The 21,547-nt window shown below is 48.0% G+C and overlaps 1 protein-coding gene across 1 annotated transcript in view; it reads right to left on the minus strand.

Moving 5' to 3' along the window:
* Positions 1 to 21,547, minus strand: part of GRID1 (glutamate ionotropic receptor delta type subunit 1) — a 705,818-nt gene that overhangs the window by 37,394 nt on the left and 646,877 nt on the right. Inside the window, exon 13 of the mRNA XM_044239973.1 lies at positions 4,462 to 4,657. Within this exon, the coding sequence (XP_044095908.1) occupies positions 4,462 to 4,657 (196 nt within the window). The remainder of the gene's footprint in view (positions 1 to 4,461; positions 4,658 to 21,547) is intronic.

Genomic DNA, 21,547 nt, shown 5'->3' on the forward strand with positions numbered 1-21,547 from the left:
CAGAGTCAGACAATGAGCAACTGGATAGGTGTATGTGCCTTTAGATGATATGGACCTGGGGTAAGATCCCTGGCCCACCCATTGCTCTGGACCAGGGATCCTGAATTTTGTTCTAAAAGGGCCATGTAATATATATTTCAGGCTTTGGAGATGATATGGTCTCTGGTACAACTACTCAACACTGCTGAAGTAGTAGGAAAGACACCATAGACAGTATGTAAATGAAAGAGTGTGTCTGTGTCTCAATAAAACTTTATTTACAAAAATGGGCCATGTGCCAGATTTAGCCCATGGACCATATTCGCCGATACTTAGTCTACTCTTTCCTCATTGCTGACAGGAGCAGGTGGCTGAGAGAAAGGAAGGCAGCCTCTTTCCTCTTTCTGAGGACCAGCATGGTTTCTTTCTTAAGAGAAGGCTATGAAGAGACAAGCCTGCAAGGGACCCTAGAGTTACTTCCCTTACCCCTCCCATCCAGGGATCCACGGAGGGTAACCTGCTAACTGGTGGCACCAACTGTAGCTCAGATTTACGTGTCTCTGCTCAGTCAGACAGCAAACAGATGACTCATTTAGGGACAACCCACTATTTATTGAGACTTACTGGGTGCCAGGCAGGTCTGTTGTAAAAACTGGATGTTGTGGGCTCTTAATAAATAAATAAAACTTCCTTTGTCTCACGTATTCTTTCCTGTTCTCCTCATCAGAGCCCAGAAAGGGCTGCCCCCTTCTTGTCTGAGGGGCCACTAGCATGAAGGCATGGGTCCCAGAGGTGGGACAACCATGACATAATCCCTTTCCCTGGTTCTGAGACTGTGGAAAAGTAGTCACCTCTTGCTAAGCAATTTCCCACCTAAATTGGTTTCAAGTCATTAAAAGCTGCAGCACTCCCTAGGAAAACATAACAGCTCTCTGAGGTTACCCTCTACACCAAGCTCCTTGACTTCAGGACCAATTAGACATTGCTCCACTACCAAGCAATCTCCAGAAATGGAGCCAGAGTCACCAAAGAGTAACTGGAAATTAGAAGGGAGGTCATCCTCCCCTTGCTAAGGAAGATTCCGGCAATGCCCCTTGGGGGTGTCCCTCCTCACCTTTGCTGAGCTGTCCACACTGCTTAAGCATTTAGGGGCAGGAGCTCCCCCCACCCCCAGACAGGCGCATGAAGAGGATCTGAGAGTAAATCTGAGCTCTCCTTCCAGTAAAAAAAAATGCAGCACACTCCATTTTCTGACAATACCATAAACTCACTTTTATGACAGTAGTTATAAAACCCTTAACATTTGTCTAGTGCTGGCAGTCGGTTTTTTTCTTAGAGATCCAAATGCAGGAGGGAGATTTGTGACCCCAAAGCTGGTTTGGGGTTTATAAAATGAAGGTGTCATAAAAGTAACACATCCTATGTACTGAAAAAGAGATTAGATTCTGCACCCCGAAGCTTTAGGCATTTCTGAGGACTCCTTTCTTTGCATCTTCCACTACTTAACCTTTTTTACATGGTTTTCATCATATCGCCAGAGGGTGAATGATTTCTAATGTGCCAGCAATGAATGAGGGCTAAGTAGGATGACGAGGAGCTATTTCCCCAATGAACCATCTCTAGATTTATCACCCTCCACAGGGCTCCGTGGTGGTGTCTGTTCTCTTATGGTACACCAGGAGCAAGACAAGGCAGGCACATGGGAGCTTGTAAGGACAAAAAGGGCCTGGCATCTGTGGCAGTCAAACTCTGCCTGGCTTGGTCAGGACTTACTTATTTGGAAGAGCAGGTAGGTGCTCTAAGTGGGATTAATCACAACCCTGGGTTCAGGACACCCATCCTTTTGTCCAGGAATGGCCCTCTTTTTAATTAACTCATTAGTTATTTCTTACAATGAGAAATGAAAAAAAATATTAAACCCTGTGAATCTAAAGCTAGCACTGACCTTGACTTATATTCAACTGTTTGGTTCTCTCCTTCCCATGGCTCTGCCTCTCCCATCTGCACTGACCACTATCATGAATTTTGTATTTCATCCTTACTTTGGCTGTGTGCATGCATGTGTTTCATACATTTTAAATGGGTCCTAAGTTGTATGTTGTTTTCTATTAGTTGACCCATATAAAATTGCCTTTGATGCTTTTTCAGATTCAATGTTATTTTGCTAAGATTCATTCGTGCTATTACATGAAGCTGTAGGCCATTCATTTCGTTGCAGGTCATATTTTTTTCACCTTGTTAAGGCTCATTGGGATTGTTTCCAGGGTTCTGACTTTATAAGTGATACTCCCTGACCTTTCTCACTTCTGAAGTGCATGCAGGAGTTTCCTTTGGGTAGATATTCAGAGTGGCCTCACTGGGTCATAGGGTATATGAATGTTACGTTTTATAAGAGAAGAGCGTACTCATTTCCAAAGTGGCTATACTGGGTACACTCCCACCTGCAATTAACCACCTGTTACTCGTGTCCTCTCCACCACCTCTCATTTTATGCCAGTCTAATTGGTGTAAAATGATATACCTTTATGGTCTTGATTTGCATATCCTACATCACTAATGATTTTGAACATCTCTTCCTATGATATCCTAGCCATATGCATTGCCTCTTCTGTGAAAGGCCTATGCAAGTCTTTTGCTCATTTTTCTGTTGAGTTGTTTGAATTTTTCTTACAGATTTATAAGAATTCTTCCAATAATCATGATATTAATCTTATCTTGGTTATAGCGCACTGGAAATATCCCCTCCCAGTATGTGACTTGTCTTTTTTTTCTTTAAACTGTCTTACAATGAACAGAAGTTTAATAAAGTCAAAAGTAAAGTTCTAATAAAGCTCCTTTATTAGAAGAACTCTTCATAGCACTGTTGCACTGAATCGTCACAAGAATCCCATGTGGATGGGAGTATCTGCTCTCTATGAGCGACAAAGAAAGCAGAGAGCAGAAACTCAAAACCCATTTGGCCCAGGCCTTACGTTCGTAAAAGGCCTTAAGTCACCTTTATATTCATTATCATCTACAGCCCCAAAGATTCACTGTCAGGGATGGAAGAAGACCCAGCAGCTGGAGGCTAGAGCGCCATCTTTTGTAGTTCACTAAAACAAAGAGATTTTAATAAATCTTGTCAGGACAGGAATAATGCATTTATATTATGTTCTGTTATTTTTGTTATCACTTGGTTGTGGTATCAACCGTAACGTGTACTTCCAAGGGCTTTAAGTTTCTAAGGAGACTCCCAATGGACGTCTCTCAACTCTGAGAGATTCCAGACAGGAAGAGTGGTGTGCTCAAATTTACACAGCTGGCGAGTGTGGCGCTGGGATTCACACCCACGCATGTCAGGCTTCCGAGCCCAGACGCTTCCTGCAGCTCAGTGCGGCTAAACAGCAAGGAGAGGCCATCCTGAGCTAACTGCTCTGTGAGAACGGAAGGGGAAGGAGGAGATGCCGAGGCAGGCTGGACTGCCCCTCTACTCAGAGAGCACATCTTTCTCACACCATTCACTGGGGACCTGAAGGACAGCAGCTACTGCAGATAAGGGTCACTGGACAGGACACCACCACCAGTAGCTTCCTTATATGACACTTGCCTTCACCCCATCATCTTCCTCCTCCTATAAGGGCTCTGCAAGCACAAGGTGGATAAATGCCAAACACAGCCCAGAACCCCAGGCGTCGACCCTAACTAGGAGTGTGACCCCATGTCTCTGATCCTCATCTGTATAATGGGATAGTGATGATTAATTCAGGTCACTGTGGGCAATTCAGTGAAATAAATGAGCAAAGTCTAACCCGTTGAAGCATGTGATGGGTTTTCTGCCTCCTCCTCTCTGGCCCTGGCTTCCTCTCACCCTGCGCTCTTTTAGGTTTCCTCACTGTGGACTCCATCCTGGAGTTGCTGCCCTTACCACCACCCCCATAGCACACCTCTCTGCTGAAGCACAGTCTCACAGATACGCCAGGTCAACCCACCAGCCCTTGCTCTGGACCACCCACCCCTTATGTGTAGTCTTCCCCATTCTAACCCCTGGTTGCCCACTGTGTGCCCGCCTTCTCCTCAACCTTGTCCCCACAGTCCCTCCACCTCTTACCTGCTCCTCTGCTTCTGCCTTGGCTGAGTGTTCTCACTTGGGATGGCAGGTCTCTCTGAACCTCCATCCCATGAGCCCATGAGGGGGGAGGTCCATGCCTCAGGCTTAATCTGCCTGCTCTTCACTGACCTTTCAGAAACTTAGAAGATACCTAATGAGCAGCTCTCTGCTTCTGTTGCCAAGAATGGGCATCTTACCTAAAGAACATGTACATCTCCTATTGACACTCACAGGCCTGTGAGAAATTTCTATCCAACTGGCTGAAGACAGATCACCCTGCAGGTGACAGGGTGACTCAAAGGAGATGCTTCGGGAAGGTGTCCCCTACCTTGGAGATGACAGTGCCCATAGTCAGTCACAGTGCACATGTGGCCAGGTGGCCACCTCCCGCCTACCTTCCTGATGCCTTCCGAAGGGCTGGACACACAGTTGTCGGCCCCTCCGTTCTTGCTGATGGTCCGCCAGAGCTCAGCAAATGTGCTGTCTTGTTCCAGGGGGTTGGTGCCCTTGGCTCGGAAGTACTCATACACAGCAGAGTCCCGGACAGTGCCGTAAGATATATCAACTTGTTTGGAGAGGTCCTGGAACGTCCTGAAAATGCAAAAGGACAGTGAAACATGGGTACCTGATGCCACTGCAGGGATATAAATGGGCTGCAAGGTTCTCCTGAGGACCAAGCCCAGCTGTGGCCCACTCTTTCCATTCTGCACCCCAAACCCCGAGTAGCTCCAGTTCCTCGGCCCAGGCTGTAACTTGTCAGGGCCTAATCCTAACACAGGTATATTTCCTCAATGTAGATTAATTCAATAAGATTACCAAACATCTAAAATCAGCTCCTGCCTTGAAGTCAAGGGACAAAAGGATCTGTAAGACAGCATTCCTGCCCTCAGGGAGCTTACAGTCTAGCCACAGACACATATAGACAATCACAGTATAAGAGAGCAACACAGGCAGCTGGACACTAAAAGTCTCCAACTCCAACGCCCACAGCACCGGAAAGAAACACATGTTAGTAAGATTGATGACAATGTCTAGTCTCTGCCACTTAGAACTGGCGTGGGCAGAGACACGCACTCGAGTTATGCCCGTGAAGGGGCGGGTCTCTTCCAAAGTTTGTGGCTCTTCTAGATTTCGATCCAATTGTTACATATTGAGCACCTCCCCCTCAATCTGTCTTTCAATAAAGAAATCTGTGTTTTTAAATGAAGTGTCTTGATTTTTAGGCGTGGGCTATTATTAAAAGATGGTAAAGATAAAACAAAGCACTTCTGAGAGCCTGGAGTTGGTTTTATGCAAAGGAGAAGCAGGTAGCTCAAGCCACGTGCATGTTGGAGGGAGGGAGCACATCCAGAAGGCTCCCCAGCAGATGCCTGAGCTGCGGGGGGAGAATGAGAGTCTTCCTTGGGGTGGGGGCACTAGTCACACTGGGAAGGACCACTTGGCACAAAGCCCTCACCTGCCTTTTGCGGGCACCACCTGGTTCAGTGTACTGAGAGGATGTTACATGCATAATCAAATGGCAAAAAGAACAAAAATTCTCCAAATGCTCAGTGGTGAGCCAGGCTCTCTCTGTCCAGGCTCCAACTTAATCACTCTTTATTTCTCTTCTGGAAATCTCTTTCTCCTTTGTACCAAACAGGATCATCGTCTCCACTTTTCCCTCAGTCCCCCTTTTCAGAAGATCCAATCTTCTCAACCTGATCTACACAACCCTCCATCTTCTGATCTCATCTCCAGCTACTGCTTCTGTCTCCACGCAGCCCCAGAGCCAAGGCTGAAAGGAGAAATCCCATATAGCTCCCCCTCTATAGCACCAGGCCATGGTGCTTCCTCTGCCTGGAACCCCTTTATTTCACTTATCTACTTGATGTTCTCCTGCAAACACCCGGAAGATCTCGCTGCCTCCCTTCCCCACACAAAGCCACGGCCATCACTTTCCTCCCCGTGCCATCTACACCCTGCGTGGTTTCTATGGCAGCATAATAGCACTGTGATTTCCGAGCAAAGCATACCAGGGTGAGCAGAAGCTGCATGTCTGGAGTCCAACCACCTGCCTTACATTGCAGCTCCCCCATTGCTGACAATGCAGGATTGGCAGGTTAGCTAAACTCTCTGTGCTTCAATTTCCGAATCTCTTAGGGCAAGAAGCAAAGCCTGTGGTAGTGGGCTACTGTTATGACGAACTGAGAGGATGTGTGTTAAGCAGCTGACTCAAACTCAGGGGCCAGTCACCAGGAACAATTATTCTGCATAGTAGACTATAAGAAGCTGGAGGGCTGGACCCAAGGTTACTTCCGGTATGCATCGTGGTGCTGGACCCAGGGCTGACAGCACAGTCTTTGCAGCGTGCTCACGGAAGAACCAGTGACGGCTGCTTCCTCCTGCTTTGGAGAGACACTCCGTGGAGTTCCTTTAGGCCCTGCTACACGGTCCAGAAACGGAGCTCAGTATTTGTTTCAGTACATTACAGATGAAAGGAAACATAAAATAACAAATTCGATGAAGAAATCTTTCTAATTATTGTTCATTATTTATATCTAATTGAAGCAAGATGTTCCTTTGCTTGAAGGGCCCCAAGGGTTGTAACTCTGTCGTAATTTGCCTGTAATGAAAGGCGGGGGGATCTCTTTTCCCCCACGTTTTTTATTTTTCTCATGGTAATACAAACAAACACGAGGCTTTGATGAATGGGAAACATCAGGATGAATTACACAGTTGAGTCTAAACACTGAACTGTTCTAAATTACTGCAGTTTCCATGAGTCTGGCTTGAATGCCTAACCTCCAAGGAGCTCAGCACTACTGTTCCATCCCCGCGTTTGAAATGGAGATTTCCTCTCTCCTCCTAGTAGTTATTCATGACTGTGCCCCTGGCCAGAGGCTCAGGGATCATCTCTGGACGACAAGTAGGCAGCCCGAATATTTATGGCTTTATGTCCAAGTCTGTCCCAGAAACCTCATTGTTCCCGCCCCCCAATACCACCTCCGTTCGCTGGGCTGGCCTCATGGCTTAGCCCCACGGCTTCCATATATCACTTCGCAAAGCCACGAGTCATTGCAGATGGATCTCTCCCATCTCAGATGCACATATCCTCTTTCAAGGAAAGCCTGCAAGCTCACTAACATGCCCAGCACACTAGGTACCGCCATCATATCTGAGAGTAGATAATGCTATCAAAGGACTTGGAGGTTCAGGCAGGAGGACCCAACTATTCATATGCCAAAGCCATCATCTCCTTGGGGTACTCATTCTCTCATCAGAGGGTACAGTTTTGGAAGGGACATCAGTGGAGGAATAAAGGGGTCAAGGAGAGGCCAGCGAGTCAGGGTCCAAGCCAGCTCTGGCAGGCAGGGGAAGTCAGATGCGCACACCAGATAGAACACTTGTCCAAACAATCCAGAGATGCTTAGCTAGGAGAAGGCAGCACCAGCACACTTAAGTTAGCATGTTTCTCCAATTAATCTCTTTAGCAGCAAGTGCTAGGAAGCATCCACACACCCCCACCACAGAGAGATGCAGATCTGTCCGTCGTAGGGGCTATCTCTATAAACCTCCACCAAGCAAGCTGCCCCTGGCTGAGGTCATTCAACCAGTTAGTGGTTCCATCAACAGCTCCATCGAGCAGTCACTTGGTAAAAGAGTAAGGAATGAATGGTGGGCATCCTCGTGGGGTTCATGGGGGGGTGGATGGTCAGAGAAGTAAACCGACAGTAATGAAACAACATGAGCAAACTGCAGGAGAGCTCTGCCTGGGGGATCCTGGAAGCACGGGGGAGGGACAGTGGGCTAGGGCCAGAGCTACAGAAGCACTTTGTAGAAGAGGAAATGTTAAGCGGAGCTGTGAAGGGCGGGTGGAAGGAGCTGGATGGAGAATCAAGGGGGAAGACGTTCCAGCAAGATAAGATATTACCCAAGAAGGCACTGGTGGTCCCTCTGGGACACACACTTTGTATCAGCTGAAATGATGGAGGTTTTTGAATCATAGGTTGTGAATCCTGCCTGTGAATAATTTTGCTATACGAGGCAGACCTATAGTTCTCAAAGTATGGCCCTGAGTCCCAGCATCAGCATCCCCCAGGACCCTCAAAGAAATGCAGTTTCTTGAACTACTGAGCCAGAACTACTGAGCCAGAAACTTTGGGGTGTCACTCAGCAATCTGTGCTTTCACAGCCTTCCAGGGGATCGTGATGCACATGCAGGTTTCAGAACCCCCAACTGAAGCCTTAGTTTTCTTAACTCAGGACTTTCTCATAGGTGTGGCAAAGATTAAGGATCACAGACATATGTCCGGCACATAGGCAATGTTTAAAGATGCTAGCCTTTCCGTTAGGCTGCCAATAAGGAGTTCAAATGGTCGAAGAAGAGAACGGTGTAAAGGAGTCATTAGTGATGGCGTGGTGATGGTCATGCTTGGATAGAAGCAACCAAGGACAAGCAGCTTCTCTAGACTTTCCTAGACTCATGAGATTGAAGCCTGTCTTGGCACCTGCCCAAATGCATCCCCAGTAGGGAGCCTGTTTCTTGTTTCCATATTGTTGTCAAGGTACATGCAAATGCCTCTTCATCAGCATGCAAGGCGTTACCTTGTGAACACTACATGTTTTAGGTACCCGGGAGGCCTAAAGTGACAACCTGAGGAAGTCAGAACCCAGACCGAGCATGGAGACACCAACACACCATGGGAAGGCCATATGGACTCTTGTTTGGGGGGAACTGTGATGGTACGTGCCCGGCAGAGGTTTTCCTGGGAAAGCAGTGAGTGCTTGGGTGGCAGAAGCTTCCAGGGAAGGATGTCTTCATGTATTTACTTTTCGTGGAGTACAGTTGACACACACTGTTACATTGGTTTCAGGTGTATGACATAGTGACTCAACAAATCTACACATTAGGCTAAGCTCAGCACAAGTGGAGCTACCATCTGTCACCATACAATGCTTTCATGACCCTGTCTGTATTAGCAAAGGAAATCTTTAAAAGCATCTTCCCTAGGCTGCCCTGTCTGGGTCTGCCTTCACTAATGAAGTGTCGCTTTGCAAGAATATGCACTTTGCAGCTTACCCTGCACCCCCGTAGCCTGCTGTCTACCCCCGTGCTTTTTCATCTTTTGACAACGTTTAGTGTTGGAATCCTCCGATGGCAAAGCTTGGCCCTATTTCTTTTTTTTTTTTTTTTTTTTGCCTGGCCCTATTTCTAAGCTTACTACTGAGCCACTATCTTTCACTTACTTGTGCCCTACTGAAACTGGGTTTGAGACCAAGGGGAGATGCTCCTCTCTATCTCCTGGCTCAGGTGGGTAATTTGGGGGGTCTCCCCTAGCTGAAAGCATAGCCAACTCCCATGAACACCAGACTGCCTTGCAAAAGGACTTCCCAAACATCCTTTGCCTCTGAGAGTAGTTTCCTCCAATTACACATGCACCTTTGACATCTCATGATGTCTCATTTGGCTGTGGCCAAGGACAGCCTACCCAGCTCAGCACCACCTCCCTCCTGCCCCACACCTTTCTCCATAAATCAGTCTTACTCTTTCCTAGATACATTTTCATTAACAAAGAGATAAATGTGTTTGCAGCATGAGAAAAATCAATAATACAGAATTTATAAATACATCTTTGCATGTTACAGAACTATTTACATTGGCAATAGAGATAAATACACTTGTAGCAGGAGCAGAATCAATATACAATATATGTAAAAGAGATTTTAACAACTGTGGGGTGGCCATAATCACAGGCCTGATAAATCTAAATCTATATAAACCTATTACTGTTCCTTAAAAAGAAGAGAAAGTACTGGAGTAACCCAAAAGGCCTGGTAGGGTGGGGATGCCCATCCTCATAACCAGAAGCTGTCTGAACTATAGCCCACAGATGCCTTGACTGGGATCCCAGCAGGCTCTCTTTTCCAGCACCTGAGTGTCTAGGAGATGGCACTGCTTGACTCATTTGGGATTGCCTGGATGGGTTTCCACAGGCTGCTTCTGGAACCTTCCAGTATCGGTGCTCCCAGCTCCCTATTTCCCTGCCCTTTCTTGGTTTCTTCCCCAGTGGTCCCCATTGTGCCTCCAGTCTCTCTGATTCTTCTCGCATGTGGTGTTCCCTTACCCGGGGCTTTGCCACATTTCCGGTTCTCTCCTCTCCTAGACCCGGCTTCTTCAAGGGGGATAGGATCTCAGGTGAAGGCTGAGACACTCCCGAGATGCCTCTCAACCTCAGGCTCTGAAAGGCTCCACAGGTGCCTTCGTTCTTTCATTTGTTCATCCCAAAACACATTTTCCTAAGCATCCGCTCATGTCAAGCACTTCTGTAGAGATACAGCAGGAACAGCACAAAGTTCCCGCTCTTGTGGAGGTAGAGGGACAGCGACAAACATACGAATGACATCAACAAAAACACAAATAACCACGGAATGCCAGGATCAGCAAGCTTTCTGGAAAGGAAAGAGTGTGCAGATGCAAACTATAAGGGCCACCTACCACTCTGGGCATACCCTTGAGTTTTGCGCTTTTGTTTTTTTTAGACCACTTTAAAAATGTTTCAGAAAAGAAAAACAGTCTTCATTTGCAGGCTGCTAATGTGGCTTGTGGGGGTGTAGCGGGCAGACCTCTGATGTCACATAGCCAGTGATCTAAAGTGCTATGAAGATGAATAAAGCAGAGAAAGGATGTTAGAGAACAATGGAGGAAGTGATTAGATCAAATGTGCAGGGGGTTGTTTTTGCCACTGGACTTGACACTGAGGGCACGTCCTTCTTCAGCACTTGGAGGGTGCCCCTGCGGGTGGGCCCGACACCTGGACACACCGTGTTTTCCAAGGAGCAGAGGCAGGCAGGTTCCAAGCTTGTGAGCGTCTCCTTCCCTGGGACAGTCCCCTCAACACTCCCCAGGGCCCACCGGGGAAGCCTGAGAGTAGGTGACAATGGGGCTGGGGGGGGGTGGGTGGAACTACACACACTCCTTTGTAGCCATCTGGTTCTGAGAGTCGCCACAGGTCTGAATCCCAGCCCAGGACAACTGTCAGGTTAAAACCTTCTGGGGACACTTACACTTAGTGACCCATCAGGATGAGAGCGACATGGCCCATGACAAGAAGACACATCCTGGGTGCCTCAGTCATTAAGCATCTGCCTTCAGCTCAGCTCATGATCTTGGGGTCCTGGGATCAAGCCCCGCATCAGGCTCTCTGCCCAGTGAGAAGCCTGCTTTTCCCTCTCCCACTACCCCTGCTTGTGTTCCCTCTCTCACTATGTCTTTCTCTGTCAAATAAATAAGTAAAATCTTAAAAAAAGAAAAGAAAAAGACATATCCTTGTGAGATATAGGAGGCCACAAAGCCCTTCTTAAATTGTGAGCCCCAAGGCTGCTGGTCACAGACGGCACTCACCTCTCTCCCCACCCACCCCTACATTGTTTTCTGGGTTGCACTCTCCTCCCTCCCCACCCACCCCTACATTGTTTTCTCTCTACATTGTATTTTTTTTTAATTGGAAATAAAAAGATGCCCAAAATAAACTCCTATTTAAAAAAAACTGTTTTGTATACAGTATATTTGCATTCTGGTAAAAAATAACCATTATTAAATGTAAATAAATATAGGAACAAAAACAAGGGGAATAAGAACAGTTGTGAGACTTCCACTCTCTACAAATGTGTTTCTGAAAAATTTGCATTTTTTAATTACATTGTAAACACAGCACAAATCCTTAAAATTGAAAATCCTTCTGTTGCCCAAGTGACAGCCAGCTCTGAGCTTTGAGATCCTAGTTCTGCAGACTCCGTGTTCTCCATGTCCATCCCCTCTGCCAGGTGCCCAGTGCAGCCGTGATCCACAAGGAGGAGAGAGGCTCCTGTCCTACTCCATCAGGCCCCGGCACTGCTGGCTAAGACGACCAGGCTCCAAGGAGCTGTGATAGTTCCATCTTCAAGCCCCAGAACAAAACAAAAATGTCCAGCCTAATCCAGAATGGCTTGAGCCATCCTGGACATCCAGGGTCTTAGGACTGAGGCTCCCTCACCCAGGTTGGCTGAAGTTTCTCTCACTGGTGCATGTTCTGCCTGGACTGAGCCCAGGCCTGGTGCCCTGGTGGCTGAAGTTTCTGAAAGGTGGGCGTATGTGGTCATCTGTTTCTGATTGCCGAACTCAGCCCAGACCCTGGAAGTCAGCAGGGCTCAGGAACAGGCCCTAAGGGAGGGGGCCAGATCAGATGATGTTGGGCCAGGTCCCAAGTCAAAGCGCCGGCATGGGTCAGAGGCTGAATGGCCACATCCTCCACTAAGGCAAAACCGGGGACCTCTAATACCACTGGCAAAGGGGATGCTCAGTCTCGAAGCCCCCTGCATTCCAGACCCATCTCCTCCGGTCTCTTCTCAGGTTACTCAGCTCTTAGGCCTCTGAGCCTTCCCTCATCTCGTTATCTGTCCACCATGCTGTGTCCTGCCTTCTGCACAGGACTAAAACCTGCCTGCCCTCCAGGAACACCTCAGCCGATGTCTCCAGTATAAAGAGCAGATCCCCCACTCCCCGGGATTCAGGCCCTATCTTTGTGTTCCCAATATAGACAATCCTAACCTCTACTTCCTTGGAATTCATGTGACCATCGACATGTTGGTCTCCCCTCCCTCAGGGCTGGACTCGGTCCAGGTCTGGATCTCTGTCACTCCACATAGGGTCTGACAGATAATAGGAGCAGGCTTTGTGTCTTCTGCAAGAATCAACTCTGGTTTAAAACAGCTCTGTTTATAGTGAATATGGTGGGGAAAAAATCCAGGCTGGAGACCAGCACAGTGATGGGTCCACCTTTAGAATCACAGCCATTAACTTCAGGGGGACCGTCAACTTGCCTCACGCTTCCCAACTCCCCTCCTCAACTGACCCTCCCAGTCTCTTCGATGACTCTCACACAGTGACCCTGCTTCCCGTTTTTTAGGACAGTAGAAGCAATCAGTAGAGAGTTTTGCGTCTCTATAAAGAACTTCTTTTCCTAAAACCACGGAATATCCACTGGTCCTACTTTTTAAATTGCCGTCTGCCATTGCTCCTACTGATGTCTCACCCTGTCTCCCAGAGCCCAGACCTCCCTACCTTCTCAGAAACACTGCCCTTCCAGGAGTCTCCTCTGTCTCCTACATCAAGAAATCACTTCCCTATACAGATCATTTCCATCAGCATGAAAACATATACTTATTCTATCTTGTGGGGAAAAAAAACAAACTTGCATTCTTTGAGATCACACCTTCCTCCAACCACTCTCCAGTTCTTCCATCCCCATTCTTCATGACCCTACCTTGATCAAGTTTTCATGCCCACACTGAACTGAAGCTGTTTTCGTCAAAGTCATTAAAGATCCCACTCCACACTCTGCCCCAACCAGTGGAATTCGACAAACTTGAGCACTCTGCCCTTCTTGAAGGCCTTCCTTCGCTTGGCTTCTGGGATATCACTCTTTCTTAGTTCTCTAACCTTGTAGGTGCTTCCTTATCCCTCCCCTGTCTACCTCTTCTCTTCCTAGACTCTGAATCTTGGGGTGTCCCAGATTCAACCCACAGATTCCCTCTATTCTCTAGTGATATCCCTTTCACCATGATCTGGTCAAGTCAACTGGCTGTAAAAACATCCATATGCTGATGCCTCCAGTGGACCGCCCTCAGTCCTGACCCACCCCATCAATTCCAGGCAAATGCCCCCCACCTTGACATCTCCATTTGAATGGCTAATAAGTCCCAAGGTCTTGAATTGTGAGCCCCAGAACCCATTGCCAAACCTGTTCTTCCTCACCTTTGTCCATCTCAGACAAACATAGCTCTATTTCTTGAGATGCTGTGGACAAAAGCATGGCTATCACTGCTGATTCCTCTCTTCCTTATATCTCTTACATACTACCTCTGCATATTTGCTCTTTCCCACCACTGAGGGAGCTCCAGAAGCAGACTGCTTCTCTTCACCTTCACCACGTACCACTCTGTGTCTTACGTGGATACTGAGACCATCTCCCTAATGGCCTCCCTACCTCCACTTTTCACTTTATACTCTATTCCTCAGGGGGACAGGAGGAATGATTGTTTCAAAGTCTAAGTGAAATCACATCATCTCTTTCTCCAAAATCCTCCAGTTGCATCCTATCTCCCAAAGAAACATCCAGAATCCTCACATGGGCTGAAGAGTCCCACACGATCAGAACCCAACACCTCTACTCTCCCCATGCTGGCTGTCCCTGCCTTCCCACTTCAGGGTTTCTGGAGCTATTTTCCCCTCTACCTGATATCCTCTTCCCTCTCATCTTTAATTGGCTCACTTCTTCAGCTGTCTTAGGTCTCTGATCAAATGTCACCTTCTCTGTGAGGTCTTTGCTGACAACCCTATATAAAATACCATCCTTCTTAAATTATATGATAAAAGCAAAGAAATATATCACGGGCTTTTTAATGTCAGTTCTTCCCCTAGAATGGGACTTGGTCATTTGGTTTATTACTACATAACCCATACCCACAACTGTGTGACCAATCATCCCGGTTTGCACAAGGTAGAGAAATTACCTGAAACATAGGACATTCAGTTCTAAAACCAGGAAAGTTCTGGCCAAACGGGGATAATTCACCTCCTTGCTTGCAACAGTGCCTGCCACATAGTAGACACTTGAATAAATATGGGTTATTATATGCATGAATAATGTATTCATGAATTGGCTTTTTTTCTCACTTTCCCAATGTCTAGGTTGGATAGAGTGTTGCAAAGGTGTTTTTCTTGAGTGGACTGGTCTCCTTTCAGGACAAATGTGGATCAGTCATCTGCAGAGAAGCAGCCATAATGATAGAGTGAGAGCTTGAATAGAAGACATGTAGCCTTGAGCCAGGAAACAAAGCACAGAGCTATGTGGTCAGGGCCAGTCCAGGCACCAATCACCAAGGAACTCAGGAATAGGGACAGGTGCTCCCCAGGCTTCCTCCTCAGGGCACTAAAGCTTCAAGATCCAGTTTCTTTGTGGATCTAACGGAAATCAGCGATAGCTGAGAGAATCCTCTGGGCCTGAACCCTCCAAGCAGCAGCTGTCTGCTTCCCCAGCCCCCATGCCCCTCGTGCTCAGTGGGAGCACAAAACAGCCTCGCCAGCCGGCAGCAGCTCCACACCAAGAATATGGCGGATGCCCTGCTCTCAACACCCGCAAATATTTGCTGCCACAAATCAATACAAAAGCAGGATGCACCGTTAACCTTTAATATATCAGTGCTGGGGCTCTTAATCCATTATGAGACTGTCATAAATGTGACCGAAATGCAAATCAGAGCAGCAGCCCTTCGGGAGGATGTGAAGGTGCCTTCATTGCCTCCTGGCACAGCCTGCATCCCCCTCCGCTCCAGAGAAACAGCCTGAGCCTCTTCTGTCCCTGTTGGCTTTTGTTTTCACTGTCCTTCCCTCCCTCTTCTCCTTTCTAGATGTCTGTCTGAGCCCCTCCATTATGTCAGCTTCCCAGGCAGTCTGTCAGTTGATATGCCAGAAGAAAGCTGTCATAATGCTGACTTACTGACACTGTGCTATTCCTTCATTTGTGTTTCTTCCTCAACCTTGGCCACACTCTTAACTCAAGTTCTTATCATCTCCCCATTTTAGAGATGAGGACATCAAGTCTCAGGGAGATTAGTAACTTAGGGAAGGCTAGAAGAGCTCTCTTTCCATTCAGGACTGCTTGTTCCCAAACCCATATACTTGACTGTCACCCTGCAGTGTGTCAAGCAGCCCACAGCCAAGTGCACAGGATTAACAAGCAAACAGACACTCAGAAATATCATGCGGGACCCATCATCTGAAGGAAGCTCAGAGTTACCGGAATATGCTGTTGAACCAACTGCAGCTCAAGCACAGGAGAGACAGAGGAGAGGGTGGGGAAAGGTGAGGCTGAAGCTTCGACTTCAGGAGAAAATGCAAACTGATGCATAGAGGAGAGCAATGAAAGATGTTCTGTGCAAAGGTGATGATACTTTCAAGCCATGGATCTTTGGAGAAAGGGAAACCTCTGGGAATTACCAGTGGTTTACTGAAAGGGGGCAGAAACGGTACGGTTGGACTACGGGCACAATTACTTATAAAATACTGAGGGCAGTGTCATGGGATAGAAGTTCAAAATGATAGGAGATGAAATGCTGATGTCCCCCCAGAAGATTACAGCACCCCAGAAGGTGTGAGAGGAACAGGAGGGCACATTCTGTACACTGGGGTACTGGGAAGTTAGAGCAGGAAGTTTTCACATGTGTTCCAGAAGGCAGGGCTGAGGAGCCATGGTGAATCCTTGGGCATGTGTTTGTGCATGCATGCTTGTGCTCACGTGTGTAAGGCCTGGGTGTGTGCACGTACGAGTGCACGTGGAAGGACCCAGGGCAGGAAGAAGACAGGGAAGACAGAAGGGGGAAACACCGGAGGGCTGGGATGCTCAGATTATGAGAGGTTGTGCCCTGTGACAGACTTTCAAGGAAAGGAGCAGTTAGGGCTTCCTCAGTGGTGGCAGGGTGACCCCGTGGGAGGCAGATTTGTGTGACAGAGAAACCACACAATTCTGGGGGTCTCAGCAGGGATCCCAGCCCATGAGACATCTACCCCCGACCTTGTTGATGAGCCCGGGGAGGCAGCAGTCACAGGGCAAGAAAGCAGAGACCCGGGCCCTCCCTGCTTGGGAAAGCGGGGAAGAAAATGCTAGCACATGTGAGCCCATTACCGCACAACACAAAGCCGACTGCAATTACATGTGAAGCTACAAGACGCTGGCTGTTCTGAACCAGCGTGCAGAAAAATCACGTTAACAAGGTTGCAGACTGATGGAAAGGTTAGGGAAGGGAGCTGCAGGGAGGACGGTATATTCTATTATTGATGAGGCTTGTTTGGGGGCAGGGATGGCAGGCGCCTCTCTCTGTGCCAAGTGCCATAGAAGGGTCGGCTCGTTTCATCTTTAGAATCAACCTTCATGATGAATTATTCATCCCACCTGGTATACAAGGAAATGATAAGGTTTTAAGGGCAAAGCTGTGCTGGAGCCAGGCTGAGTCTGCTGGTCTGCCTGACGTTGACCTTTTCAGGCCTGCACCTCGCAGATGCTTGAGGGGGCTTCCTGTACCAGCTCCAACCAAGGATGGTGTCTGTGCCATGGACCATTCCATCCTAGCCAGTTGTCTCTTGGACAGAGGCTCTTCAAGTGCCACGAACAATGCCAGGTGCCAGCCACAGCACCTCAGGAACCCCACAAGCCTTGGGTTGGCACTCTCTCTGGCAGGCACCCCTGAGAGCAGTGGGTGCCTTGGTCAGAGAAACGGGGCCTACATGGCAGCAGCTGGATGCAGGCAGAACGGAGCATGATCCTGCTTTTTGCTTGTGATAACTACCCATCCCATTAACTTCTTAGGGTTTAGGCAGGACACTCAGGATAACGCTGCCTGTGTCCAACAGTAAGCTGCCTGATAGGAACAAAACCTCCAGCTGCACAACACAAAATAAACCACCAAGGAGCAGTTGTGGGAAAAGCACGCTGTGGCTTCCACAGCCCAGAGGACAAAGAGAAGGACATTGGCATCAAGAGGGCAACCAGACCTAGCCATGCCTCAGGCTCTTCCCTCCTTATTGGATCCTCCTGACAGCCCTGGAGAAAGCTATCACAGTCCTCATTCTCAGGACCCTGAGAGGTGAACGAACTCGTCCAAGAGTGAGAGATTCACACCAACTTACCCAGGACCCTCCAGCCAGCCAGCACTAGAGCCGGGCACGGTTAAACCGCTCCGCTATGACCGCAAAGCCTGGTTCTACTCTGGTTTGTTACACTCTTGAGAAGCAGGAGCAACATGGTCCAGTTTGGAGCTACCAGACTGGAGGTCTAGAACCTGGGTTCTGGCTCTGGGGGGCACCCACGGCCATGCAAGGCTGGGGTCCAGAACTCTGACATCAGAGTCACTGTGGGTGGAAATTTCACCCTACCACTTGCTAGCCCCAGGGCCCGTACCAGGTTCAACCTCTCTGTACATCAGTTTCCTTCTTTCTGCAACAGGGATGCTCACAGATTGAGTGAATTCAGGCAGTGCATTGAGAACCGTGCTGGCCCGTGGCTCATGGGAGACACTTACTAGGTGGTCACCTCCATGATCCCAATTATTCAATGAGACATGTGTGCCGTATTATGGTGATAAAATGCCAGTCTGCATCAAATGTCCAGAAATGGCTGATTGGGCTAGCTAAGGTTTGTTTGTTTTGAATTTGAATGCTTTTAATATGAGCATGCGATCTCTGGGTCATCACAAACCCCTGCATCTCCTTGGTCTTAAGCCCCTACTGACATCCTTGCCTTGCCATGTTAACACGTGTGATTGAAACCCCTGGCCAAGATGAGCTCTCAGAGCTTCCCACTGTGATATTTCATGATTCTATGGCCTGGGTTGGCACCAAATCCTTATCTTATTTAGGATTTTCTCTTCCACAAAGCAGCACTGTGGACTGTTTTCCCTGAAATATGGCTGTTTTTCTCTGAAAATTGGAATCTCATTTTGAAACGTCTGTCAGGACTCAGAGCTACCGTGGGGAGGATCTCACAAAGAATAGACCTTTAGCAATTAAAATTCACTTTGTGTGGATACCAGGAGCTTTGCCCCTATGGAGGGCCTGCAGCTTCCTCCCCAGAAGCGGGGGCTGCCAGGGCTTGCCTCCAAGATACACCAAGGCCACAGCCATACCACACCCAATAGGACAATGCCAATTAATGCCCTTCAAAGGTCTCTGTGGGCCTCCCTGACTCTTAGCAACATAATATTGTCCCCAGAGGGCCTCAGGATGAAAGACAGTACACCAAACCCAATAAACCCAAAGAAGACCAAATCCCTTCCTCAGTAGGGCAAGAATGTCCTTCGGCAAGAAGACTTGACGGTGAGTATTAGAAAGAAGTGGCCTTCAATCTTCAAGAGAAATGAGCTTGCCATGGGATCCCTCAAAGGACTGTTATTCAAAGTCAGTGTGCTTTCTTTGTTCCTTCAGACAGCTGGGTCTCCCTGAAATGCCTTCCTCCTGCCATGTTCACGGGGCATGGGGCTGGGCAGGACAAAGGCGGCCTCCTTTGGATTTAGAGCCTGGAGCACCGGGACCGAACTGTATCTGGATGTTTATGCCCAGATCAGAGGAGTCACTCAGTAAACAGCACATCTCAATTTGTTTGAGTGGATGAATGATGTACAAACCACACACCTCTGCTGCCTCATGCATGTTTCCTCACCTTTTCTTCCGTTCTGGGAGCTCTGGTCAGATAAACAAACAGGGGATGCTTAAAGCTCTCTCTAAAGGCCTTGCTGAAAATAACTGTTATGGGTCTAACCAGCCAGACTGGAAAAAGCAAAAATAAAGGGATCAGAGGGATCAGTGCGAGGAGACCACTGAGTAAGAGGGGCTTGAATGCAAGGAGGAGAGACTTCCTGTGCCGTGCGACTCAGCAATGGGGCCATGAGAAGGGCGGGGCCGTCTAAGGGAGCCACCCCTTCAGCCCCGCACACGGTTTACTCATCATCCCATCATCCCTCTTCTGGGGCTCCTCCCTCCTGATGTGTCTAAAGCCAACCAGAGGCAGTCTTCCAGCTCCCTGCACACAGCACTTGTCTAGGAAAGAGGCCACACTCCCCCCATGCCTGAAGGAGCCATGTACTGTGTTTTTCTGATGTAGGTCTGACAGGGGACTCGGTTGACCAGAACAGAGTTGCACCCTGAGTTGTACGAGGCAGGACTCCTTGCTGCATGCGTGACAACGTTCTGAGTGGGAGGCTATGATGAGTTCTGACCATGATACTTTTCTGGACAACCCTCTGTGGCTTCCCATTTCTTTCAGAATAAAGTGGACCCTCCTATCCATGACTCCCTAAGCCTTCCAGGAGTCAAGTCTATCTGGCCAGCGCCTCTATACTTTCTGTCCTGGCCACACTGTTCCCAAAGCCCCTTGGGCTTTCCCTCACCTCTCGTCCTTCCTCTCTGCCCTATGTACACTTTTCCTTCCTAAACACACAGCTATCTCCTCAGACAGTCTAGGTCTTAGGCTATATATCACTACCTCCAGGATCCCATTTAAGACTCCCTCAATGATGGACTGAATTGTGTCCCCCCAAAATAGATACGTCAGAGTCCTAACCCTCAGGACTTCAGACCGTGACTTTCTTTGGAGATTAGAGTCTTTACAGAGGTAGTCAATTTAAATGAGATCATAGAATGGGCCGTACTCCAATGACTGGCATCCTAAGAAAAGAGAAATTTGCACACAGACAGTCACGCACCCTGGGAGAACGCTACATGAAAATGAAGCTGAGAAGGGAGTAATGAACGCATCCACCAGCCAAGAAATTCCAAAGACTTCCAGTAACCCTCCAGATGCCAGGAGAGGCACAGGACACAGGTTCTCTGTCACAGTTTGGAAAGGAACCAAGCCTACCAACACCTCGCTTGCAGACCGCCAGCCTCCAGAACTGGGAGGCAACGAATTTCTGTTCCGTCACCCGGTTTACAGGATGGGCTGTACGGACACACATCGTCTTATCGTGCTTCACTCTACAGCTCTCTGCAGACACTGCATGTTTTATAAACCGAAGGCTCCTGGCAGCCCCGCATCACACCGACTCTCGGCACTGTTTTCCAGCAGCACTGGCTCACTTCGTGTCTCTGTCGTGTTCTGGTAATCCTCACAACATTTCGAACTTCATTAGTATTATTTCTGTTGCGGTGATCTGTGATCAGTGATTTCGGATTTACTATTATAATTGTTTTGGGGTGCCACAACCACACCCTAGAAGATGACAAACGTAATCAATAAACATGTGTGTCCTGACTGCCCCACTGACCAGTCATTCCCCCATCTGTCTCCCTATCCCTGGGCTTTCCTATTTCCTGAGACACAAGAAGATTGAAATTAAGCCTTTTAATAATCCTACAATGGCCTCTATGTGCCCAAGTGAAAGGAAGAGTCACATGTTTCTCATTTTAAATCGAAAACTAGAAATGATTCAGTCCAGTGAGGAGAATATGTTGAAAGCTGAGATAAGCCAAAAGCTAGGCCTTTTGCACCAAACAGTTAGCCAAGCTATGAAGGTAAAAGGAAAGTTCTCAAAGGAAATTAAAAGTGCTACTCCAGTGAACACCCAAATGATAAGAAAGTGAAATAGCCTTATAGCTGATAGGGAGAAAGTTTGAGTGGTCCAGATAGATGATCAAACCAGCCACGACATTCCCTTAAGCCAAAGCCTAAACCAGAGCAAGGCCTAGCTCTCTTCAATTCCGCAAAGGCTGGGAGAAGTGAGGAAGTTGCAGAAGAAAGCTGGAAGCCAGCAGAGGTTGGTTCAAGAGGTTTAGGGAAAGAGGCCGTCTGCATAACAAAGACGTGCAAGGTGACGCTGCAGGTGTGGATGGAGAAGCCGCAGCAAGGTAGCCAGAGGACCCAGCTAAGCTAATTCATGAACGTGGGTATACCCTCAACAACAGATTTTCAGTGA

The sequence above is a fragment of the Neovison vison genome, chromosome 2, assembly GCF_020171115.1.
Source record: "Neovison vison isolate M4711 chromosome 2, ASM_NN_V1, whole genome shotgun sequence".
Lineage (NCBI taxonomy): Eukaryota > Metazoa > Chordata > Mammalia > Carnivora > Mustelidae > Neogale > Neogale vison.